General features: G+C 35.7%; 3 protein-coding genes across 4 annotated transcripts; 2 read left to right on the plus strand and 1 right to left on the minus strand.

Annotated features, from left to right (window-relative positions):
* Positions 1–2,509: 2,509 nt before the first annotated feature.
* On the plus strand, positions 2,510–6,871 carry LOC118262834 (protein lifeguard 4). Its single transcript, XM_035574452.2, has 5 exons — positions 2,510–2,704; positions 3,388–3,551; positions 4,819–4,924; positions 5,544–5,695; positions 6,090–6,871. The coding sequence occupies exons 1-5, from the start codon at positions 2,639–2,641 to the stop codon at positions 6,340–6,342; spliced, it is 741 nt and encodes a 246-aa protein (XP_035430345.1). The 5' UTR covers positions 2,510–2,638; the 3' UTR covers positions 6,343–6,871.
* A 1,008-nt stretch (positions 6,872–7,879) lies between these two features.
* On the minus strand, positions 7,880–17,662 carry LOC118263187 (uncharacterized). Of its 2 annotated transcripts, none has more exons than XM_035575028.2 (12): positions 17,289–17,662; positions 17,056–17,172; positions 14,798–14,957; positions 14,172–14,362; positions 13,963–14,092; positions 12,929–13,127; positions 12,298–12,658; positions 11,806–11,885; positions 11,370–11,495; positions 10,941–11,052; positions 10,547–10,721; positions 7,880–10,312 (listed from the first exon to the last, which is right to left on the minus strand). In XM_035575028.2, exons 1-12 carry the CDS (start codon positions 17,470–17,472, stop codon positions 9,730–9,732), a joined length of 2,418 nt encoding a protein of 805 aa, XP_035430921.1. In that variant the 5' UTR covers positions 17,473–17,662; the 3' UTR covers positions 7,880–9,729. The 2 variants fall into 2 exon arrangements, with proteins under 2 accessions (XP_035430921.1, XP_035430922.1); XM_035575029.2 differs by lacking the exons at positions 17,056–17,172; positions 17,289–17,662 and adding exons at positions 15,419–15,613; positions 15,774–16,034.
* A 139-nt stretch (positions 17,663–17,801) lies between these two features.
* On the plus strand, positions 17,802–25,020 carry LOC118263188 (periodic tryptophan protein 1 homolog). The gene is made up of 12 exons (XM_035575030.2): positions 17,802–18,004; positions 18,086–18,144; positions 18,379–18,500; positions 18,669–18,742; positions 18,915–19,020; positions 20,154–20,261; positions 20,728–20,902; positions 21,199–21,295; positions 21,918–22,088; positions 23,533–23,705; positions 24,350–24,501; positions 24,905–25,020. Exons 1-12 carry the CDS (start codon positions 17,921–17,923, stop codon positions 24,976–24,978), a joined length of 1,395 nt encoding a protein of 464 aa, XP_035430923.1. The 5' UTR covers positions 17,802–17,920; the 3' UTR covers positions 24,979–25,020.
* The last annotated feature ends 499 nt before the right edge of the window (positions 25,021–25,519 follow it).

The following is a 25,519-nucleotide window of genomic DNA, read 5'->3' on the forward strand; positions in this document are numbered from 1 at the left end:
CACCCGAAACACCAGAGGCGTTACAAATGCGTTGCTGGCCTTGTGTGGGTTAGGAATTTAAGGGTTTCGGGAAATCCGGGATTGGGTAGGAGCGTAATTGGACCTCCGGTAACCTCATTAACACAACGCAAGCGTGGTTTCACGTCGATTTTTTGTGAGGCTGTGGTATCACTGCAGTCGAGTCCATGGCATTCCTTCACTTACATATGTTGTAGTTGAAGCTTAGAAGGTTAATCATAATCATCGTCCGTTGAAATGCGTTCTCACCTAAATAAAGGCTCTCTCTAGAAAAGGTTTGGTATAATCAAGCAACCAGGGGATCACATTCACAGTCCAATCAAAAAGACATAGGTACCTTTAATTAGGTACACACGCCGGTCATAGTTTTAGGACCACCTGGATTCATACTAAACAGTTAATAAGTATAAGTTTTTAAACTGACATGGTCACTAACACTGGTACTTGAACCGGGATATTTACCATGTTTTTCTATTTCTAGGAGTAGTTAATAAGTAGTTAAGTCTTACCGTTTATAACTTGGACTACAAAGTCGTTGTGTCTAATTTGTTGAGCGCACGATTTACGGAAGTCCACCTGCGAGGTAGCGGCAGTCTGCGGTAGCGGTCCACTTAATTTGACAGTATTCATTCCTTAAGATCTTTCTTGTATACAAGCCATATTTATGAGCAAGCTTACAATCCTATTTCTATGATGCTAGTTTATTAGGTATTAGAGTTTATATTATATTCATTTCAATTAAGTATAAAGGTTATATCATTTATTTATACTTTAGGGGTTGGTTCATATCTGACATAAAATACGTCGAGCGTATCATCGGTTGAGTGTGAACGGACAATTGTTTTCCTATATATTTGTCTGTTCTGGCGTTATGCGACCGATAATTCGCGACGCATGTTCCGTTAGATATGAACCGACCCTAATACACCAGACAAAACAAAATCATTCGTCAAGTAAATACTTGAAGCTCAACATGAACTCAACCTAGATAAGCGCGACTGTCGAGCATAAGGTTTTGGATAATATGATTCCCGAATTCGGAAAGGGATTTCTTTAGATTTGTTCCTGGAAATGGATTCAGAAATTGTCTTTTGAAACATGCGGTTTACCAAGTTCTACTGATAGATCCGTCTTTGTAGACCCCTTCATAAATAAGTCTAGAGTACCTACGTATAAGTATACAAACAGACTTATACGAAACAATCTTTAATTTCTCCTCTGGCAACTCTAAGAACCGCTAATGCACCAGCAGGTACTTACTGTAAAAGCAGTAATTACCGCTCGACCTTTCCCCGGCTGCCGATGACAGTAAACTTTTAGAGCCACTAAAAATAATGGCCGGCCAAGTGAATCGATACCTGTCTACCTACTGCAAGACTCATCTTTCTACAAATCTTTCTACGACTTACGAGAAACCGACAGAAATAGTTGCTCATTTCTAAACTTTTCAATATCAGTATTGTTATTTTTTCTTTCAATACTGATTTTTTAACATAATAGTATTAATGCGATTTATTGATAGACACTTCATTCGTATTTATTAGGATCAGGTTTTTTTATGGTATAAGCCAGTAAACGAGCATACGGATCACCTGATGGTAAGCAATCGCCGCTGCCCATGGACATCCGAAGTACCAGAGGCGTTATAAGTGCGTTGCGGGTCTTTTAGGGTTGAATGCATGACTCTCCCACACTTACTGGTCAATAATGAGGTAAATGACACTCCTTAGGGTAAGTCTTTGGACAAAACCATGATCGAAAACTACTAAAATTATTCGAAAACACACAAATAAATACACTGAAATAATTTATTATAGATTTTATTAAAGTAAAATAACAAAAGGAAATTGCTGCCTGCAGAAGCCTCATCCGTTGTGATTCCACTGGTTGAGATAAATAAGTTTCTTCGCGCAAAACTTGATTTAGTGCGGAGAGCTACCAGACTCGAGACTCGGCCAGTCGCTCCGCAGTTAACTCGATTCCGTTTTATTGCACATTTACTGCTGCCTCGGTTACTTGTACCTTTTATAATGTTAGAGTAATAATCTCTACGGATACTTCAGTTGTAGATACTTATGTAGTTCGTTTATGTTTAGGTGTTGTAAATATGTTTCATATAAAAAAATCTGTTGAAAATGTATACTGCACTTATTTATCTAGACGAAGATTTGAGCCTTAATGCAAGAATTAGACTATGTAAAAACAAACAAAAAAAATACAAGAATAACTTCACATTTAATTGCTAATAAAAATTAATAAACTTATTTCAAAACACATCATTGCATGCATCACCTAACTACATTAAAAAAACCATTAAATAATGACTTCGTTACGACATTAATTAATTTAAAGAAAATTACCTTTGCGTAGTTTAATAAGAAAGAGCTCTTTTGAAGTTTATTTCTTTTTAATATTTAAATAAAGCCAAAAGCCTGATACTCAATACACACAAACAATCCTAATCACCTGACGCATGACGGAATGTCAGTCGACTAGCGACGTCATTAGTGTCATTGCGACATCACACGTAAAAGGGAAATCCGTAAACCATAATAATTTGTGCGAAACAGTTGTTTAAACTCCATAAAGTAATAAAATACGGTAATAAAAACCTAAAAAAATGGCTTCAATACCACTAATGTATGCTCAGGAAGATTGTGAGTTAGGTGGAAAGGAATCCATCGAGGTAAAGTAGAGTTATTTATCTTTTTTATAATGTGAATTGTCGTTCCGAATGTTTGTCCTTCGACATAGTAGGCTAAAATGTTAAACAAGTCACTTGTATAAACACGTTTGTGTCTAGAATATACCTATTCATTTGCTAATTCTTTTATTCCTTTTGAAGCGTAAATATTTTTCCTGTAGTTGGCTTAATAAAAATATTCGTCTCGCTAAACTCGTTGATTGTTTTAAGATAGTACAATGCTAAGGCCATTGATAAGATAAAGCCTTAAATACGAACATAATAAGTTCCTCCATTAAGTTACCATTCGTTGTGAAAGTTTGTATGTGCCACATTCATTAATATACTTCATATAAAGAGCTAATGCTTTACATTAGCATATTGATCTGAACCTCCATTTTGTGTGGTCAGCTGGTATTTACCTACAATAAACAAATCAAGACTTCCATAAGGTAATACTTATTTCAACATTTGTCATAGGATCTAATAGACAAAAATGTTTTAGATAAAATAGTGAAATTGTTTACTTTTCTGATATTAATTAATTTTTATTGATTTAAACAATTTATTCTACAACTACATATTTAAGTTAATCAGTGATTTTTAGTGTAGAATATGCATTAGATATCATAAAATTATTTTGTTTAAACCTATTAACTAATTGATTGACTTTATATTTTTTACAGGATGATTTCGCCTACCGCAACAATGTGGCTAACGCAGATAAAGAAATCCGTCTGGGTTTTGTCCGCAAAGTGTATGGTCTACTCTCCGTGCAACTGTTGGCTACGGTTGCCATTGCTGGAACATTCCATCTTGTTGAGCCTGTCAAACTCTTCATACACCAAAAGTAAGGCCTTTTCCATAAGTACAGATTTAACTGTTTTATTCTAATAATGAATAACACTTTTTTTCATACTTTTAACTGCATCACATACCATAAGTGGCGTAGCATGTCTTGGCCCCATATAAAAATTTGTTAAGGGGCCCCTGTTTTTTCTTTGGGATTGATTATTTGAATTTGTAAAACAAAAAATTGGGATTTTTTTTTTATTTGTTTACGCATGTTGGGGGGACGTATAATTGATACGGTAGATACGGCGCCAGCTACCACGTAATGTTAATATATTTTAATCCCAAAAAAAATTGCACTGATCATAAAAGTCTCCATAATAAGTATTTCAATCAAATGCAATAATTAGCTACAGTAAGTAATGATCATAATTGAAAGAGTTAAAATTTAATCTAATTTCTAGGTATTTCGTGACAATATAAATGCGTCATCGCTAAAAATAAATATATAAAAAGTGCTGATATCGAGGAATAACTTCATCAAAAATATTTTTATATGCTTTTGCTTCTTTTACCATATTTCTGTCTTTGTCTAGTTGTCTAAATGACATTTAAAGTGTATGAGGAAAAACATTATATCCTTGAATTCGAAATGAAATATCGTCACTACTTACTCATTTTTCCCCTTTTGATGTTGACTAATAGTAACATTTCCAAACTAACAGGTACTTATATGTATACCCTTTTATGTTAATACCTTTTTAAGTTATTGACGCAATACGTTTTATATTTAACATTAACAATCAAATCCATACCTACTTTATCTTAACTTATAAATAAAATTGAAGAGTTTGGTCATTTAAATTTGATACCTTCGAAAATTACTTGTCCGATTTGAAACATTCTTTTTATATTGGATAGCACATTTATGTAGAAAGGTTATAGGCTAATAAAACATCACGCTACAATCAAAAGCAGCCGAGCAGAGCGGATAAAATTGCGCGGAATTGGCTAATCGTAGATAGTTTTGGTCATGTGAAAACAGCAATATTATAGAATTTAGATGGCAAAGGTTGCTTAAGATGTGCTTAGGAACCCAAACTGAAATAGACAATTTAATGTAAATATGATTTAGCCCAGCCCCAATTATAGTTTTCTGTCCTCAATATCCGTTTTCGAGGCAATACTAGCTAACAGTATCTCGTATATTAGGCAGAAAGCGGGTTGGTGACCAAACGTAAACTTACTAACCCTAAAAAAAAAATCTCTTTATAATCCAGAACATTTTAATGGTTTCTTTTTATAATACAATCTGTTTGTTCCAGTGACTGGATGGTGATAATAGCGTTTATACTGAGCATGGTCACGCTATTCGCACTCATCGCCAAAAGAAGGGACTCGCCCGCTAACCTCTACCTGCTAGCAGCTTTTGTAAGTATACTATTTTACTTAACTTTCCAAATACAAAGATACAAGTTAGAGTGAGAAGTGCAATAGACATCTGAGTTTGGCTTGTGGGTTTACTGGTGTTACAGGAAAGAGACAGAACATTTTCTGAACAGTTCATCATAATCAGAGTGATTAACAATTTAATATATTCGTCTGGGTATGCCCCAAATAGTCGCGACTCAGCCCCTAAGAGAGGAGCAGCAGTTCTTATACTTCCAATACTTTATGAATGCCTCCTGATACTGCATTATCCTCAAGTTTACTTATCCAGCGTGAGGATTAGCAAATTAGAGGATTATCATAATCATACCTTTAAGAAAATAAAGTTTTATGAGTACAGTAAAATGGGGTGAATAGAATTCAAAGGGTATAGACACAGGAATGCTCTTCTGCATCTATGGAACCCCGTTCCGGAGTCTGTAATTTCCAGGACATTATGACCCAAAGAAACTGATTATCCAATTTAATTTGGTCATATTTATAACACATCCACCGTAGGCCGCATCCCTCTGTACTTGTTAGAGGTAAACCTTTGCAAAGCAGTGCTCAATTGTTCATATTCCGGATGATAACGACCTAACTATAACATATTTCCTTCCAGACGGTGGTACAAGCGTACTCAGTGGGCGTGGTGGTGTCGTACTACAACACGGCCGTGGTCCTGCAAGCCCTGACTCTCACCTTCGCAGTGGTCTTCTCTCTCACGGTCTTCACACTCAACACTAAGACTGACTTCTCTTTCATCGGTTATGGGTGAGTTTTCTAATAATTACATGCATTTTTAATGGTATGGGGTCAACTGATGGTAAGCAATCGGCGCCGGCCATAGACTCCCGAAACATTAAAGTTTTAAGTTGCCTGCTTGGCAACGCGGACGCAATATTTAATTATTGGTCGCAAGTGCGACTCGGGACAAGAGATCTCGGCTTCGATTCCCGGGTTGGGCAAAGGAGTACTGGGCTTTTATTCGCTTTTTAAAAAAAACTCAGTATCTAGCACGGAGTCTGAAATTGTGCCCAGTAAATAGCAATAGGCTCACCTCCCTATTACATGCCGTAATGTGCACCTCTGCCTACCCATTCGGATAAAAAGGCGTGTCGTTGCACAAGGTAAATACAAGATATCTAACCATGCTTATATTTTTCAGTTTATTCGCGGGTCTCTCGGTGCTCATCATAGGCGGTATCCTGCAACTGTTCATCCAGAGCTCAGGGTTCGAAATCGCCCTGTCCTTCGTCGGCGCCATCTTGTTCAGCCTCTTCCTCATCTTCGACACGCAGATGATGATGACCACCTTGTCCCCTGAGGAGTACATCCTCGCCACCATCAACCTGTACCTCGACATCATCAATCTCTTCCTCTACATACTCCGAATCCTTAACGAGTTGAACAGGAATTAAATTCCAATACCTCCGTAGCATTTTCTTTTATATATTTAGAGCATTTTATTGCACGTTGTATTCTTGATGTCTTGTGAACGGCTGTGAATATAAAATTTATATATTTTTTATTTGTTTTCTATTAATTTGCAGTATTTTAATTTAGTTTTCTGGCTTTACTTATCTACCAGGGTGGTCGGAATTTATAATTCACTGGCTTAGAAATAAAATAATAGTCTCTGGACTTGTTACATGTAAAATTATGACGACGGTAATAAGTCAACAAAGACATCGGAACGATGCAATAATAATCTTAAAACTTACAGTATTAAATACTGACGAAATATATACTTTTTACCATAAATATTTATTTGGTTGGTTAAACTCGTGTGCTACGTTAAAAAAATGTTAATTATTGTCTATGTCTTGTGATAGTAAATGTAGGTGTGTGGACACGGCACTAATTTTGACTTTATCGACATCTAACATCGTGGAGCACAACTGTTGAAACATAAATTATATTATTATTAAAATTGATTTTAATTATGTATTCCATTTCTTTTATTTTGTTATCGATTCCTTTATGATTATACAGTAGAAGCTCTTTATTCGCGGGGATACTCTCTCTCATCTGATCCAGGTCCAGAGAAGTCATTAAATGATCGTATATCCTCAAAAAAAAAAAGATAACTGAGATGCAGGATTTATTTTATCAAGTTACACAGGTAACTATTTGTTTGATTAAAAAAAAATATGCCGCGAATACAGAAACCGTGAATATGGATATACGTTATATATTATATCCGTTCCGTATTATATACTTTCCTAGATGACGAAATCAGGAAGCAAATTGTAGATAAAAAAATATTTAATTGAACTTTCTGATCGTACAGATTGATGAATTACATAATATTGTCATCAAGTTTAGGTCACACTAGGTTTAGGCAGAAGTTACAATCTAGACGTAGTTGTAATGAGGCTATTTTATTTTTTTATCCTTCTACTGACGCGTTGACAAAGGATAGCGAATGTATTTTTTAGGTACATGCACGCACCGATATTTCGATTCGATCCGCGAATAAAGAAATCTTGACCGCGAATATAGGAATTGGGTCGCATTTTTTCAATCCGCGAATAATGAAAACGCGAATGAAGGAAGCGCGAATAAGGAGCTTCTACTGTAGTTTTAAGGTGATTGAGAAAATCCGGAACTACGGATAAGCTAAGGCGTTACCGGGACTCAGACTAACCTTCCTGTTCCTTCTCCTGCTTTTCGAAACCTTCGCTGGGAACGGTGTGGTTTTTAGTCAATTTAGAGTACTTATATACACTCTCTCTTTTCATCCAAGGCGAGAGAACAAATCGAATGATTCTGCCTCCTTCAAAGAAAAAAAAAGATAATTGAGATGCAGAATTATCTTTTTCAAGTAACACAGGTTACTATTTTTATTTGATTAACAAACGCCCGTCTTATAAGAATTTCAGATTGCTTTCGTCTGATATCTGTGACTCGTGATACAAGAAGTACAAAATATCATAAAAATGAAACAAATATCAATATTTTGCGAAATGCAACAATATATTTTACAGGAAACATTATTCATACATCACATAACTTTTAAAGTTTCACAAAATATTTACATTGGAACCGAGTGTGACAAGATGTACATACTTATCTCAAGGAGAATGAACAATGACTATACAGTGTACACTTGTACAGGGTATAACAGAAACAATGGTTTCTTAATAAATGTACAAACGACAGATTTGAACCATGACCCATTTCCATTATAAATTGTTATGAAACGTCCAGTTTCAAAGCTACGTGGCAACGAGCGATACAGTCATTAGATTTGCACCCTTAGTAGTTGTTTGCGTAGTTTGCTTTACGTTTAACGAAATCGAAACGAAAGCACATTCGGTGCGTTCCGATTGGCCGGCTCGAATTAACCAACCAATCAGGGCGCCATCCACGCGCTCTCGGTTCGATCTTGTTAAACGAAAAACAAACTCGTACTAAAGCCTCTGAACACACTTATTACATCGCCTCAATTTCTGTAAGAAAATTAGCTCATGGCGGGCCATCATTCCAATTTGTCGATTGTACAAGCAAATCATTATAATAAATAAATCAGTGCATAGTTAATTGCATAGTCGAAATTAGGCCAAGTATATTATAGGTTACTTGTAAAACGCGGCAAATAGAGACAGTTTGCAAATACGAATTATATTGACTTATATTTTATACAGCTCTTACAGTGATGAATTTAGAAATACATTATAAATCGACCAATAACAATAAATGATACCTATGTAATCATATTTATTGCCTTTTATTTATTTGGAGAAATTTAAATCAATGCTTTATACAATTTCTCTCTATTCACCTCTTTTTCTCTACTTTCTTATAATAATGACTTCATATCAGAGTAAAAAAGTTTAAATATAATTATAATAATGACAAGTATCATATGGTATCGCAAACAATAAATGTGATTAAAATGTTGTTCGGATATTAAATTAAAATATTAAGGTCACATCGTGACTTGCTGCTTTATACATCAGAACTTGAGATTGGGACGACTTGCTTAGATAATGTTAAAGATTTTATTGTAAGAACAGTTTTGATCTGTAAAGAATTAATCGGTTGTCTAGCGAGCGAATCAATCGCACGGATAAATATTGCGACATATTCCGCAGAATCAACAATTCGAAAACCTAACTACCTATTTATTTGAATGAATCCGAAAATTACTTTAAAGCCTGAATCATTGAACTGGTTCTGGCACAGAGATAAACCAGTACCCTTAGTACGAGTTTGCTTTACGTTGAACGAAAACGAATGGAAACGGCGTTCGGCGGTCTGATTGGCCGGTACGAGTCAATCAACTTATCAGTGCGCCTAACGCGCTCTTGTTTCGATCTCGTTAAACGTAAAACAAAGTTGTATTAAGCCCCTCTGAGATATTAGACGAATTTTCGATAATACGTGCAGCTGGATCACCTGATGATAAGCAATCAGCACCGCCCATGGACTCTCACAACATCAAAGGCAAATGCGTTACTTGCATTTTGGGGAAGAGATTGAACCTTTTAAAGGCAGAGGTGTGATACTCCAATAGGATCGACGTTTCACAACCTTCTTACACACCATATTCTTGATTAAACAACATATTTTGCTCGTTAAAAAGTTAGTAATGATAATGAACCACTGCTAGACTTCAATCACAGAATTTTATATCATCAGTAATCACTCAATTCATCTGCAGCTGAACTAAAGGAATTTAGGCCACCAACAACATTGAAAGATTTTAAATACAATCAATAGGTGGGTCACAAATGTGATTAGTTCATAGTACTTGCATCATAGTAAGTTAAATCTTACCGACAATTTGAGATGGGCAATGTCTAAGTACAATCATCATTTTCCATAGTTCCTACAGGTATATCAACATCATTCACTGCTGGTTCAGTCTCTTTATTGGCCGAATGTATTTCTAAATGGAGTTTCATATTGTCCGAGTCTTCATCAACTTTGCTTTTAACATCTAATATTACACAACTTTCACTATGATTGATATTTTTATCACTGTCTACATTGACATCACTTGCGTCGTTCACATGACCTACTATTTCACTTAGCTCAGATTCTCTTAAGTCTTCAACTTGACTTTTTGGTTCACTATCTTCTTGTATTTTTTCATTAGATACTTCTGTATTGCTATCCAAGTCCTTCATTTCAACATCTTCATTTATTGCTTCTGGTTGTTCTTCTGTGTCCTGTTCATTTTGTCCTTCTGTTAATTTGTCCTGTCCTTCTGTTAATTTGTCCTGTCCTACTTCTGTATTTTCTAGTGAGGTGTCTATTGTGTTGTTTTGTTCTTGTGAGTTCTCTTGGCTTTCTGTGGATAATGGTGGGTCTACTTCAGCTTCTAGTTCATCTATCGTCTCTGCGTCATCAAAGTCTTTCAATATGTCTTCTACTGCTGGTCTAAAATGTTTAGAATTATAACCATTAATATCAAATTGTTCATATTTGAGGTTTCTTATGTTGATGATGTTTGGCCACTAACTTGTTTGGTGGAAAGCGATAATGTTGCTGACAATGGAGTATTCTACTATTAGTTGTTAAAATATACAAGCAAATTAACTTTCTTAATCTGGAATTTCGACTAATTCTCCTTCTACAATAAATGTTTCAATACAAAAATCCACTAAAACTCACCTTTTAACATCTTCTAAAGTTTTAAGCTTCTGTACAGAGTTGGAGACGGTAGCTTTACACCGCTTGCGATGGCGAGTAAGCAGTGGGAACGAGTCGAACTTCCTCGAGCAGGCGTAACATGCGTACTTATTGTGGCAGGTCTCATGTACCATCAGATCTGTAGAAGTTGAGAAACCTGCAACATAAAAAATAAAATAAGTAGAAATTCTTCAAGAAATATTTTAATATTATAAATGGAATGGAAGTGTGTTTGTTTGTTTATTACTTTAGTAAAAAAGGGTAATTTTTCATGGGATATTCACGAGCACGAAACAGCGAGACAAGGCCAGTGATACAAAATAAATTGTGCAGTGGATAACAATATAGATGATGAATAGACAATATTGAAACTAACCTGTATGACAAATGCCACATCTGTATTTATCAAACCGTTTCTTCTCCGGCGAGACACTGCCATCCGATTTCCTTTTCACAGACTTGTAGGAATGATGGGCTATCACGTGCGCCTGGAACAAAATACGAATGATTTTATACATTTTTTACATTAGAATCTAGTAAAATTCTCATTAGAATGAATCAACTGTGGAGGCGCCATGCTTCGGCACGAATGGGCCAGCTCGAACGGAGTGATACTACGGCCTCACAGAAAACCGACGCTTTCGTTGTGTGAGTGAAGTTACCGGAGGCCCACGCACAATACGGTTTATTCAAAAAAAAACTTCAGTACCAAACTTAGAGGTTTCAAAAACAATTAAAAATCAATATAAATCTATATTTGTTCTATCACTAAACACACCTTTGTAAATAAATAAATGTTCCTTACCTTAAGTCCACTGACACTGTGGAATGGCTTGGCGCAGAGCATGCACTCGAGCGGCAAGTCCGGCGGCAGCTCAAACTCTTGCTCGCCTTCACTAGCCGGCTCCTGTTTCACTGGCATTTCTATAAACTGGTAACAAAGTTAAAGTCAAAATATATATTACAATTAAACTATAATTAGGTGTTTTTGTAATGTCAATTAAATAATGAATTAATTAAAATAATAATTATAGTTATGTTGTCTTCCAGTGGTCAAGGTTTCTCGAACAAAAGTAAAACATAAGAAAGAAAATAAAGTAATCAATAAAATCAGGCATTATTTTGTGAAAATCTACACTCAAAATATGTATGTAATACAAGCGAAATAAACACGAATGCATGGATTTCCGCAAAGTAACGCCTAACTCTATTTTATAGATTTATAGATGTTAGATACTTACTTGAGTTGATTCCTGTGCTAATTGTGTTCCATTAATAAGTTCCCTGTTCTCAGAATTTAAAGGATCTAGTGATATTGTGCCTAAAACAAAATAGTTTAAATAATGAGATTTCATTCCTCGTGAATTCAAACAAATTGCGCCTATTGCAAGTGTATCATTTATTATAAACAAATAGTGGATGTTTGACAACTGATTTGTTTAGGCCTACCCTAGTTATAACCATTATATGGTGGCTAGACACAACTGTAAAGTAATCAAAACAAGAGCCACTCTCATTGGTTGATTTATTCAAGCCGGCAAATTGGAGAACCGATTGTGCTCTCGTTTCCGTTTATAAATGTAAAGCAAACACATACCATTGTAGAAACCTATTTTGAAATGACAAAAACATTTGTGAGATAAGACTTTATGATTTCTTAATTTCTTAGTGGAAAGCATTAATATTAAATTAAGGTAACTACCTAGATATAGTTAGTGAAACCACAAACTTACCATTTATAGTGATATTCAGAGGCGGAGGTTCCACAAACTCTTCGGGTTCAATTTTAATATCCAAATTGGCTAGTTCAGTCTCAACGTACGGGTTCTCTGGTCCGTTAGCAGGATACTCATCATCGGTAACAACTTCCTGCTTTATTTCAACATTCATTGGATCGGTATATACAGAACCATTGAGGTTTTTATCTACTTGAATGGGCTTTGGCCAAACCCTTTCCATGTCTATCTCAGCTGTGAACCGCATTCTGAGTACCAGGTCACAGTTCCTCACTGCGGAGGCAAATGTTGCTGCATCCCGTAACTTCTGATAACACGGTTCACATAGGACTTTTGTGTGTCTGTCTGTCTGTGATACCTGTAATATAGTTTATGATTAGTCTATAAGTTGTTGTCGCATATTTATATCCTATTCTTATAACACTTTATTTGGTTTGTTCAAAACATACAAATTAGACACAATAGAAATTTTAAACTTGTATAAAATCATTTAATTATCTTATTAAGTTTACTTGACAAACTATAACTTAAAGATACCCACTAATCAAAGTTTTAATTAATAGAAAGTTTTTAAACCTTAAAATCTTATATACTCAACGACAAAATAACATTTACTCCACGTACTAACCTCAATGTTGGCTAATTTTGCCAAATCCTCAGCTATGGTGGGCTCCATACCCTTCCAGGGCAGAGCCCACGGCTGGAATATGTTGCAAACACTTTGTTTATCATTTAACTTCTTCAAGCAAGCCCGACATTCCTGTAACACTTTCTCTTCTTTCTCCTCCGGTGGATCTTCGTCGCTTGCATTATTATTCATTATCTGCCTAACATAGCACAAATAAACAAATTAGTTTTCACTTCACACAATAAAAATGTAAACAACAAAGTAATGAGATCGCGTGAGCCCTAATTGTCAATTTTTAATGACAGTTCTGACGTATAGTTTTTGCCATTGCAATAGATTACAAAAAATCACACATCCAAGTATTATTCCGGGTATTTTCTTCACTATTCCTTATTAATTACGTCACAAATGTTTATTGGTAATCTTCAACTAGAATCACTTACGTTTTTTCCATCCGATGACTCAATAAAATATATTTCTTGCCTAAAATACGGATTAAACATAAAACCAACACTCGGCTCTTCACGAAAGAGAACTGCTTTTCCTCCCAAGTCTATATTGCCTATGGTGGAATGGTCGTGTCATGAACGATGACAGATGACAGTAGTGTTATGTCAATAATGTGAACTATGGAGGCTCATCTGTGTTGCAAGACTAAATAATACCATCAGTTGTATTTCAAGGCAGAGATTCCTGCTCAATAAAAAATAGCGCCAATTTAAAAAAATCTGGATTTTTATCGTTGGCTACACAGCTCAAACATACATTGTAGTTTTCACAAAGTACTTGTTGAAATGATATCCGTTTTAATAATTATATTACATATCAGGGTGAACAGCTCTTAATTTTGAAATTAGCGCTATTTTCTATGGACAGCTCTCGTCACAGGCCAGACTATGCGACATACGATAAAATTAGTATGTCGGAGCGTGTCGTGGCGCGCCAGGAGCATATCTTTTAAGCTTTCCTGTAATTCTGATAATGTAATATAATGTAACTCTAGCCATATGTATATGTTGTACACTAATACTTACTTTTGAAAATTACTTTTCTTAACTGAGCTCGGGACATACTTCTTCACACAGTTACTTTTTAAATCTGTGTCTTTTTTAGGTAGATTACGGGAGGGCACTGCATTGTGTTTCAATACACGCTCAGAATTTTCTGAAACAACTCTGAACATTAGGCATAGTGCTATTTTACGCATATATGGGATGAAAAATTTAGGTACAATATAACATACTTGACTGAATAAAATCCAGCTTGGTGAAGTGTTGACTGCACGCAACCAAGGTTTTGACATAAGAGTACCTAACGTTGAAAGCTTCGGCCCATTCATTTCTCACGGCTGGGTTATTGGGGCAGAGATGTAAAGATATTTCACTAGATACTTCTCCATTACACTGAGGTACTGTACATTTTGACCGTTTCGCCCTGAAAATTAATTACACATTAGTATGAAAATTGTATTGAGTTCCGTTTTAAAAAAAATGTTTTTTTCTATTGGTATTTTATAAATACAGTAGAACTCCAATTATCCGAACTCCGACTATCCGAATCGCCGATTATCCGAATCACAAAAATTGTCCAAAAAAAGTCTAAGTGCGCTATTATTCCCCCCCCCCGCCCGCGAAGCTAGTGTTTGCGCGTCAAGACTTGTCTTAACTTGCCGTTGTGCCTACACTGACTTCCCCCCGCAATTTAATTCAATAAAAAAATAGTGCAATATCAAAACGCAGCTTTTATTCTCTTCAATGCCATTTTTTTTTTTTATCCGATTATCCAAATATTTGATTATCCGAATGGGTCTCGGTCCCCATTAATTCGGATAATTGGAGTTCTACTGTATTAAATATCTTTTGTACTCACAAGAAAGCTTTTTTGTTCTTTAACCTCTGCGATTTGTCTCGAAACGATGTGTTTCCTTCTTGAGATTCATTCTCTGGTTGGACTGGTTGTGGCGTGTTTTCAACTACATCCTTTGTTTCTTCCTTTACCTTCATTTCTTCTTTCACCTTCGTTTCAGTTCCTAAAAATTAATTTTAGTCATAAAGTATGATGTAACAACTCACAACTGCTTTACTCATAATGTAAGTTGTGGAAATATATATGAAATAATAAGACCAACAAATTTTATAAGTTTTTATTGAAACAACATATAAACTGTGTATAAATAACAATTAACAACTTCTAGATAATTTATCACATAACAGTAATTGTAACATATTCATAACGGATTTATGCCATAAGCTTTCTACAAATTGCACAAACAATGTTGACTACATTTTCCTACATCATGTATTTATAGTTTCAATTTTAAATTATATTGGAATACTAAGATTAGAGACAGACAAAACAAAAAAATACAATTTATACAGTTAGAATTACAATAAAAATCACTATTGGCTAGTGTGATACTAATCAGACAAATCAATCTCTTCAGTGAATCACTTTAAAGTATCTACTCAAAACATTGTATTGTACTCTTACCAAGATCCACTTCAGACACAAGAGATTTACGGTTACTACTACAGTCACTATTTTGCGAACAAGGCATTGGTACAGCTTTTCCAATCAACTTGCATCTCTCAAACCCTTCCTTAAAGTCATTCGGTTGAAAATGCATCATGCAGATATATCTGTTCCTTAGTAACTGCTTCGGTAACGATTTTAGGATTGCATTCCCTGGAAATAAATTTAATTCAGAATTATTCGTCAATTACAAGATTTATTAAGGCAAAACCATGGCAAAACTCACAACAAAACCTAACATAAAATGAGCATATACATAAGTTTTATGGCACACAAACCATGTATTTATTACAATATATGAATTAAAACTTACCTGAATTTAGAATCCACTTTTGTAATCGATCTGGATCATCCACCGACGCTGGCCATGATGGTGATGATGGTATGGCATACCATCATCACTAGTGTTTGGCACATATAATAGTTACACTTCCGCTTTCGCGGCATTTTATAAGTAAACACCAAGAACGATATTCACTGATTAAACGTTATTTAAGTCACAAATGCACGGAATTTCAGTTTGGCCATGTTATATCAACTATTATTTAGATAAACAAATCTAATATAAATAAACAAACTGATATGGGATGACAATGACAATCATTTGACAAGTGACATAACACCCATGACACAAAATACAGATATTGCCATACGTATTATTACCCTGTTATTCATTCATTTTCGTGGCCATGGCGCATTTTTTATTCTACTTGTTATTTTTTGTGTTATGGTGTAAAGCAATTTAAATAAAATAATTAAGCAGTATTCATTATTATAATAGATCATAACAAAAAAACCGGTCTGAATTTTAGATAAGACCTAACTCAATCTATTAATACTCTGTGGTAGAGAGTCTAGCTTACGGTCTCCCGGTTTGCTGCAGGGTCGCTGCGATCGAGGGCATGAATCACGCATGTGTGTTTATTCCCCCTCTTTCTTCATTCCCACGAAGTGCCAAAATACAACGAAATCATGTCATAATATCATTTATCCTCTTTTACTCGACTGTATTATGAATGTTCGGATTTATCTAAATATGACGGGAGAAAAGAAAAATTTTGCCCTCAGCGTCAAACCGTGATAAAGTGGAAATGAGTCTTATTTGGCCCCATTTTTAATTTCATGCATTTGATATCATCACTCAATCAATCATGAAAGTATATTTTATACATTTCTAGCCGCTTTGGTTATAAAAACTATTAAATTGCATGAATTTAAACACAATAAAGATCAACTAAACATACAATAGATATATCTAGATATTATTAAGAAGTTGCTGTAAATAGGGTAACAAGCTTGAACAGGAATAACGACTTCGATATTTACATGACAATGAAAAGGATTTCTCACCAGGCGTAACTAAGAAAAGAACGATCCGTATTGAACGTAACATAAAAGCGTATTGTAAAATACGTTTTTTTTTTCATTGGGCCCTAACCTTGATCTCTCAAAAACATTGGTATTAGTATTCGGCAATGTGTCCTAATATCATTATTTATAGTGGGACACATTGTAAAAAATGTAAGAATAATATTAACATTTATGATGATGCCTTTACAAACTGTAAGACCTAAATTTAAAATCGTTTAACTCACTTGCAATGTCAGGCTCAGTTTTGCACTTAATTCTTCTTCTGAGTCTCTTATTACTTTTATGTTGAAAAACTGATGGAACAGCTGTTTTCTTCAAACATCTGTGGTAAGGTGGCGCCCCTAGAAATTAATAAATTGACATTAAGACTGATGCCCTAAATTCCTGATTACATTGTAACAAGTCTGATTTGGAATTCATAAACGTCATAATATTTGGAAATGAAATCAGTTCTTACCTGTGGTTGAACATACTTCAACATAATCACTCGGCTTAAAATGTTCAGCACATAACCTTGAATGTTTCGAAGCTATGAAGTTGTCTTTTCCCGTAGCTGTCTCCCACAATTTTCGTAACTTAGGGTCTTTAGGGAACGAATGTGACCCCATGTTACGGCATCCTGCCGCTGAACATCGAGGCATGATTAACAAACAAGTATTTTTCAAAGAATGTAATAATTTTTTACTTTTCGGGCTCAAGCGTATACAACGCTACCAAGCGGCAGAAACACAACTTGACAGACGGGCCACATAAAAATAAGAAGTCGTTTGATGGACACATAGAGGGCAGCACTAAATGGAGAGAATAAAGCACCTTATGTCCGACTACGAGGCTATAAAAAAGGGAAATTGTGATATTTTTTTCAATTTTATTGTGGAACTCCATTATCTCTTATTGACATCATCAAGAAGTAGTTTTTTTCTCTCAATCGTCCCTATTGTTTGTCTATTACATGGTGTCAAACTGTATGATCTGTCAATGTCAATATAACGAAAATGTGCATGAGCATGTGCACCACATTGTTTTGAAGTTGTGGCCAGCGGGTTGGGGTTGTGTTGTGTGTGATCTTACAAGTTATAACTAAATATAATGGAAGAAACTACACCTACAGTCAGTTTAATATCATGTATGCACTTTGTGCGTCGCGGAGTGGCGAAAGCAGTGCCGGAAAAAGTAAAATATTTTTTAGTCAGAAGTTTTTATCAGTTCGTGGTCTTTTAAGCAAGGTTTTAAGTTTTACGTATTTTATTCCAGATAGAATTAACGGAGAAAGAATTGGAGAAAATTATCAAACAAACAGCTGATGATTTGAGGTATGTATTGTTCTTTGAATCTTCATAATTATAATAGTATGAAGCTATGTGTAAAGATTTAATGTTGTGAAATCATTTGTAATATTTACTCAGTTCTTATTCGCAGTGCCGTGTTTGTATAACATGTCGTATTCTAACCTATTAATTGTTAAGAACCTGTAGTAAAGTTTATAGTTTTAAGTTTACTTAAATCAAGTATACTGCTTTTCAACCTTTTTAAACAAATTCTTGCAGGATAGCTGAAGCTGGTGATGATGAGAGTGATGAAGAAGGAGAAGCAAGCGCTGCCCCGAGAGACCCTCCAGCAGATCCTAATGACGAGTTCAACTTTGAAAAGTATGACGAGGAAGATAATAGTGAGTATCTGTCATCAAATTCTTTTTTAATGTGTTTCTTAACATGGCAATTTTAAATGCATCTCTGCACATAAATTATCATAGGATATAAAACATTATGGTATAGTTATGTGAAGTATTATATAAAGCTCTTTAATTAAATTTAATGTTATTTTTCCCTTGTTCCAGTTAACCCAGTCGGTATTGGTACCGTAGCTACATTACCAAATTTGGGTGACTTAAGTGAAGGGGTACAGATTAGGGTAAGTTGTCATACAATGGTCTCTAGTAAGTCTTTCCTTACCTTGGTTAAAAGCCAATTGTATGGGGCAAGCTTATAGCCATATATTTGTTGATATAATTTCAGACTCCTGTACCCTTAGTATATGTTTGCGTTACTCTTAAAGTAACATAATTTGTTCTTGTTATTTACAGACAGAAGGGCCAGACAGTGATGAAGAGGATGACATCATCAAACCGAATGATAATCTCCTTTTAGTCGGACATGTTGAGAGCGACGCCAGCGTCTTAGAAGTATACAGTGAGTACTTACATAGATAAGTTAATAAATACATTCTTTTATCAGAAAATAATCTTTCAAATAACAAATGTATGTATATTTTTATTTCCATATAATATCTTTTAATAATAATATTCTGCATGAACTGGTACTTAAGTCGATGGAGTATAAAAAAAGTTCATAGTTTTCACAACGAAGACGTGAGCGTCGACGCCCGACGTACAGTTCCATTTCCTTATATTAGTAGTTATTGGTACCTACATGCACATATTCATACGGTTCGTTCAAGCCTTAAAAGTGAGATTTAGGAACTTTTACTGCTGTACCATAAAAAAAAAATCGTAATAATAAAAAGTTGTTACCGAAAGTATATTATAAAGGTACCGAAAGTATATTATAAAGGATGGAACGGCTGACATTTGTCGGGCATGTCATCGCCCAGGGGAATCCATTCGACATATAATTTCGGGTTGTTCTCATTTAGCTAACGGAGAGTACTTGCACAGACACAATCTTGTAGCCAGGATTATTCATCAACAACTTGCTTTAAAATACAAACTTGTTGAATCTGAAGTGCCGTATTATAAGTATCTGCCTGACCCAGTTCTTGAAAATGGAGATGTCACACTGTATTGGGATCGAACTATCATCACAGACAGGACAATTGTTGCTAACAAACCTGACATTGTGGTGATAGATCGATCATGCCGTCGCACAATGATAATTGATATAACAATCCCACATGACGAGAATCTTGTGAAAGCTGAAAAAGATAAAGCCAGTAAATATCTTGATTTAGCTCATGAGGTTGTCGACATGTGGGATGTAGATTCAGCAATCATTGTGCCGATAGTCGTATCTGCCAATGGCCTTATAGCCAAAAGCCTCGACCAACACCTGAGTAGGCTAACGTTAGATGGTTGGATCAAGAGCCTGATGCAGAAGGCGGTACTTCTGGACACGGCGCGTATTGTCCGGAAATTCCTCTCTCTTGAGCCCTGACCACCGGTAGCTTGGATTTATCCCGTTACTGGTGGGCTACTGCTTTTTATATTTTTAAATGTTTTATTTTTTCTTTTTAATTTAATATTTAAAAATGTAATAAACAAGTAAAAGAAATAAATGAAAAAAAAAAAACTTGTTATACTTTTCAGTTTACAACAAGGAAGAGGATTCATTCTACGTGCACCATGATATCATTCTCCCGTGGTTCCCGCTGTGTATTGAGTGGCTCAGCCATGACCCCTCGGATCCCAATCCTGGTAAGTCTGTTAAATTATATAATTAATTCCTAATTAAGTATAGTTTAATTTAGTAATGATATTTGTGTTCAGCAAACGGACAATCAGTCATAATTTATTTGACTTGTTGGTCTTATACGTCTTCAAAACGGAGCGGGTGCGCGTGGCAAATACGTTGTCTCGAGCGTAACAAGTATTGTTGAGACTTTGCAACGAATTCCCTGTGCAGCCGTGGCGTGTCCGCTGTGCTCCTATAATGGTTATCGTTGCGCGCCCGCTCCGCTTTGAAGAAGCTCGCAATCTGCAAATATGATGGGGCCCTAATAATGTTCAGAAACATGTTGTCAAGTATATGATGGAAACTAAAGTATTACGTCAAGAGCTGCGGACTATCTAACGGGTTCTATGTAATATCTCCGTATCTCCACGGCCCTACCACATTGAATAAATAAGTGAGTTTATTTATATATGTATGTTTGTATTCTAGGCAACCTCTGTGCCCTCGGTGGTATGGACCCGGTTATCCAAGTGTGGGACTTGGACATCGAGAACTGTCTGGAGCCAGCCTTCAAGTTGGGTAAAAAACCTAATAAAAAGAAGAAAACTAAACGGGTCGGACACAAGGATGCTGTTCTAGATCTATCGTGGAACAGGAACTTTACGTGAGTATAAAAAGATATGTGATTGCTCTAATTTTTGTGCTGATATCATCATGGTTTCAAAATCAGCTATCACTGTATTATAAAATTTACCATAGCTTGTTTCTCAATGCGGCTAAAGAATTTAAATGTAAGTGTACCTAAAACTCATCTGAAGCTGAAGGTGCATGTTTTCAAAAAACAAGATTAATTTTAATTATCAGTACATTTATGTCCTGTGGGCTTGCTTCTGAAGTAGTCATGTTAATAACTTATCAATAGTACCTTCATAACAGTTCTCATTATTGTTGTATTTCCAGACACGTGCTAGCGAGTGGATCAGCTGACAACACAGTGTTATTATGGGACCTGGATCAAGGCACGCCACACACCAAAATCGACTGCTTCCAGGATAAGGTACTTAATTTTTATTGCTATCAAATACTTTTAAAAATATAATAATGGTATGTTTACAAACATACAATTTCACATTACACTCAGACCTCGAACAACAACTTGTAAATCACGCAGAGTTGTTCTGTGCGGGAATCGAACCCATGACACGTTGCCTGTACTTTACCTCCGCTTGGTTTGGATGTATCCACATACACTTATACTTTTATCCACATCCAAATACTCAGTATTGAATTATTCATAAATTTTTAATACCTATTTTTCTCAAATAATAATGAAATTAACATTATATAACATTAAATTAAAGGGTGAATAATAATCTATACTATATATATATATATATATATTTATATTATAAAGTTGAAGAGTTTGTTTGTTTCTTTGTTTGAACGCGCTAATCTTCGGAACTACTGGTCCGATTTAAATAATTATTTTGAGTTGGATAGTGCATTTACTGAGGAAGGCTATAAAACATCACGCTACGACCAAAAGGAGCCAAGCAGAGAGGGTGAAACCGCGCGGACGTACGTGTAGTAAATAATAAGTTTGGTATAGGGAAAACGAGAGACCTATGTTCAGCAATGTCACATGACTCATAACTGATATTATGATGATATATTCGCAGGTACAATCCCTAGCATTCCACCCCCTGGAAGCGCAGACGTTGGTGAGTGGTTCGTGCGACGGGTTCGCTCGCGTGTCGGACTGCCGCGCGCCCGACGCGCACCGCGCATGGAACCTCGGGCCCGAGATAGAGCGGGTCGTCTGGAACTCACAGAACCCATTCTGTTTTGCTGTAAGTACATTTTTATAAAATGCGAAATGCTCTTTACGTGTAGTCAGTTTCAGTTTCTGAAACGCAGTTTTCTGTGCCTTACGGGGCAAAATTACTGTTAGTTAATCTCTCTAAAACTTGAGAACGGCTGGACTGATTTGGCAAATTTTGGTCCTGAATTATTTGTGGAAGTCCAGGGATAGTTTAAAAGGTGAGAAAATAATGTTTGAGGCGGTAGGAAATTTGCCGGGTCACCTTGCACTCAATTTTTTTTTAAACCCCGACGCAAAAAGAGGGGTGTTATAAGTTTGACGTGTCTGTCTGTCTGTCTGTCTGTCTGTCTGTCTGTCTGTCTGTCTGTCTGTCTGTCTGTCTGTCTGTCTGTCTGTCTGTCTGTCTGTCTGTGGCATCATAACTCCCGAACGGATGCAGTGATTTCAATTTAGTTTTTTTCGTATGAAAGGGGACTTATGTGCGAGTGTTGTTAGACATGTTTGATGAAAATCGGTTGAGCCGTTTTAAAGTTATGGGCGGTGAAAGTAACGTAAGCGGGAGATTAACCGAAGGTCTGTAAATATACTGGGATGGGGTCTCAAATTAAACCGCACTGAAAGAATATATTGAAAGATATATTTTTTTCGTATAAACAAAAATAAATAAAAAATAAAAAATTAAATAACAAAAATATAAAATTTTTAATTTAACGTTTTATTATAAACAAAAAATCTGGCACCAATGTAATCTTTAGCCTACTTATAGAAACAAAAACTAGTAATTAATAAGTAAAAAAAAAAATTAAAGCGAACAAGCTTGACCTTAGATGTAATCTTTACCTTAACAAGAATCGAAATTATAGTAAGTATATGTAATATACTAAGCCTAACTTAACCTAACCTACCTATAAAAAGTATAAAATAAAAAATTAAATTAAAAATTTAAAAAACCCCCGACACTAAAACTTAATTTCCCTTTAAAAAGTAAAAAATAATAAAAGAAACTTAATCTTAAAGTACCTAAGAATGTACTAATAATTCTAAAAAAAAATACGTCTCGTTGGGGGACCGCATGAATACGGACTTCACACCGCCGCCCGCGCCGCTATATTTCTATTTTCTTTTTTACTTTAATGTTAACACCAAGCATGTGATACTTATGAAAAAATCGTAGATAAGTAAGAAATAATTAGGTGCGGTCCCCCAACGCGACGTATTTTTTTTTAGAATTATTAGTACATTCTTAGGTACTTTAAGATTAAGTTTCTTTTATTATTTTTTACTTTTTAAAGGGAAATTAAGTTTTAGTGTCGGGGGTTTTTTAAATTTTTAATTTAATTTTGCGACCCTCAATCGATTTCGAAACATCAACGATTCATTTGTATTGTAGCAACATACCTTTCATTCTTCAACTTGACACATTGCAGAAATTAAAACACGTTGTATTCTAATTAATATTTGTTATCCAACAGATGAGTAACAACCAAGGCAAGGTAGCGTACGTGGACTGCCGGAACGACGCGCCGCTGTGGACGGTCGACGCGCACGAGAAGGAGGTCACCGGACTCATACTCAGCGACCGAGTGCCCGGCCTCATGGTCACCGTCAGCACCGACGAGAAACTCAAGACTTGGGACATTTCTGGGTAAGATTATTAATTATATTTCTTTTTTTTTTAATACTTGTTTGTCTCCGCTTCTACTCTTCCAGCGGTTATCCTACTCTCATCCTGCACATGGACAGAGACCAAGCAGTTGTCTCCATTTACCTACCTGAATCGTTTATACTGTGATCTCCGATTCCGTTTGTCATGAGATTATGGTGTGTTGTTATACATAGTCCATCAATGAAGGGTCCGTGTCACAGGTTGCTGACTGATTACCGTAGTGTATAAGTTAGTGTAGTAGTAGTGTAGTAGTAGTTAGTGTATAAGCGGTCCTAGGGCTAATTTTATAGAATAATTTTATAGAATAATATTTCGTTTAGTAAACTGAATGATTTTTTCTACAGCAACGTCCCGTAAGTGATAAAGATAGAATTCGAGGGGTGTATAGATATTGGGAAATTGTTCTAGTATATATTTGCCCCTTCAATTCCACTTTCCCCCTTTAACAGTTATTGTATCGACTTTCTTAAGGGGGAATATCATCCCTCTCTGGGTGAGATGAGAGAGTGTCAGTTTCTTACTGTCTAAAAACTACCCCGTTCCTACACGGAAACCTGTAAAGCATTCCGCGGCTTCGGATTATTGTATTAACTTGTATAATAATAAAATATAATTTATTTCAGTGGATCACCGCAACAAGTAAGCGAGCGCACATGTCGCGTGGGCCAGGCCCTGTGCGCCGCGCTGTGTCCGGACGCGGCGTACAGCGTCGCCGTCGGGGGCGACAACAAACAGAACTACATCGAACTTGTTGACCTCTCCATTAGTGAACAATGTGAGTATAATGTACTTTATATTGACTAGGTTATAGCCTCGGCTATGCCTACATGACTGGTTGAATGGATAGTGTAAAGTCACAAACATAAAACTCAATCAATTGTTAAATATCTCGTTTAGACCAATTTGCGTTGCTATTTGAACTTACCAATACTAGTAACTTCCAATCAACTCATAGTACCCTTACGTTCTTCTATTTTCTTATAGTTCGAAATGAAATTATTGAAATGACAATGATGTTGATACCTCCATTATTTTGATCCAACCCAAATATTATCTAATAGTATTTTAATAGGATTTCTTGCGTAGTAATCTAGTTCTATTAGTTAATCGACCAAACGCCGACCCAGTACCAATAAAAAAGGTGCGAAATGTTGTATAATAATATTAATTTGTTACAGTTGAAAGTCGGTTCGCATCGCGACCCCTGCTCATACCACCCACTGCGCCCAGTGAAGCTGCTATGGAGACATAGAAATGTATATATTTATATAAATAAATAAACTATAAAATGTTATTTTTGGAGTTTTTATTGTGTACCACCTTTGTTCATAGAGCACTACACCTCTTCTCTGGGATGTCGTCAGCGCTGAAGGTCTAAACACACGCCGTAGTGCTCTCTGGTAAACCTATACCCTTTGAACTGCGATCTCCAACTTGATTGCCAAGCACTAGTAAAGAAAGTCCATCAATTTTGTTATGAGTAAAGTGTAGATAGGTTACCTAAATAACGTTCCATTTTCAATAACTGTACATTAATGCACATATGAATACGTTGACAGTGCAATGCAACTCTGAGGTAAAATTATGCTAAATAGCTACATTTTACGCTACATAGCTACATACCTCTTTCTAAGCACTTATAACGTATTAACACTTTTTTAACTTATAATATCATCAGAATTGGACTTTCATGGGTATGTATAATGCGCATGGAGTAGATTAAATTTAGAATTCAACCATAGTCGTCCAACTGCAGGGCAAAGGCCTCCCATACCCTCCCTTCCACTCCTCTC

The sequence above is a fragment of the Spodoptera frugiperda genome, chromosome 12 (genome assembly GCF_023101765.2).
Source record: "Spodoptera frugiperda isolate SF20-4 chromosome 12, AGI-APGP_CSIRO_Sfru_2.0, whole genome shotgun sequence".
Classification (NCBI taxonomy): Eukaryota; Metazoa; Arthropoda; class Insecta; order Lepidoptera; family Noctuidae; genus Spodoptera; species Spodoptera frugiperda.

Excerpts from the sequence above, each read along its gene's own strand:
- LOC118263188 (XM_035575030.2), top strand. The coding sequence starts at position 17,921 with ATGGAAGAAACTACACCTACAGTCAGTTTAATATCATGTATGCACTTT. Across the intron at positions 18,743-18,914 it reads GTGAAGGGGTACAGATTAGG|ACAGAAGGGCCAGACAGTGA; the intron begins GTAAGTTGTCAT and ends TGTTATTTACAG. Across the intron at positions 20,903-21,198 it reads TCGTGGAACAGGAACTTTAC|ACACGTGCTAGCGAGTGGAT; the intron begins GTGAGTATAAAA and ends TTGTATTTCCAG.
- LOC118262834 (XM_035574452.2), top strand. The coding sequence starts at position 2,639 with ATGGCTTCAATACCACTAATGTATGCTCAGGAAGATTGTGAGTTAGGT. Across the intron at positions 2,705-3,387 it reads GTGGAAAGGAATCCATCGAG|GATGATTTCGCCTACCGCAA; the intron begins GTAAAGTAGAGT and ends TATTTTTTACAG. Across the intron at positions 4,925-5,543 it reads TCTACCTGCTAGCAGCTTTT|ACGGTGGTACAAGCGTACTC; the intron begins GTAAGTATACTA and ends ATTTCCTTCCAG.
- LOC118263187 (XM_035575028.2), bottom strand. The coding sequence starts at position 17,472 with ATGCCTCGATGTTCAGCGGCAGGATGCCGTAACATGGGGTCACATTCG. Across the intron at positions 14,093-14,171 it reads GCTGGATTTTATTCAGTCAA|AAAATTCTGAGCGTGTATTG; the intron begins GTATGTTATATT and ends GAGTTGTTTCAG. Across the intron at positions 10,313-10,546 it reads ACTTTAGAAGATGTTAAAAG|ACCAGCAGTAGAAGACATAT; the intron begins GTGAGTTTTAGT and ends TAAACATTTTAG.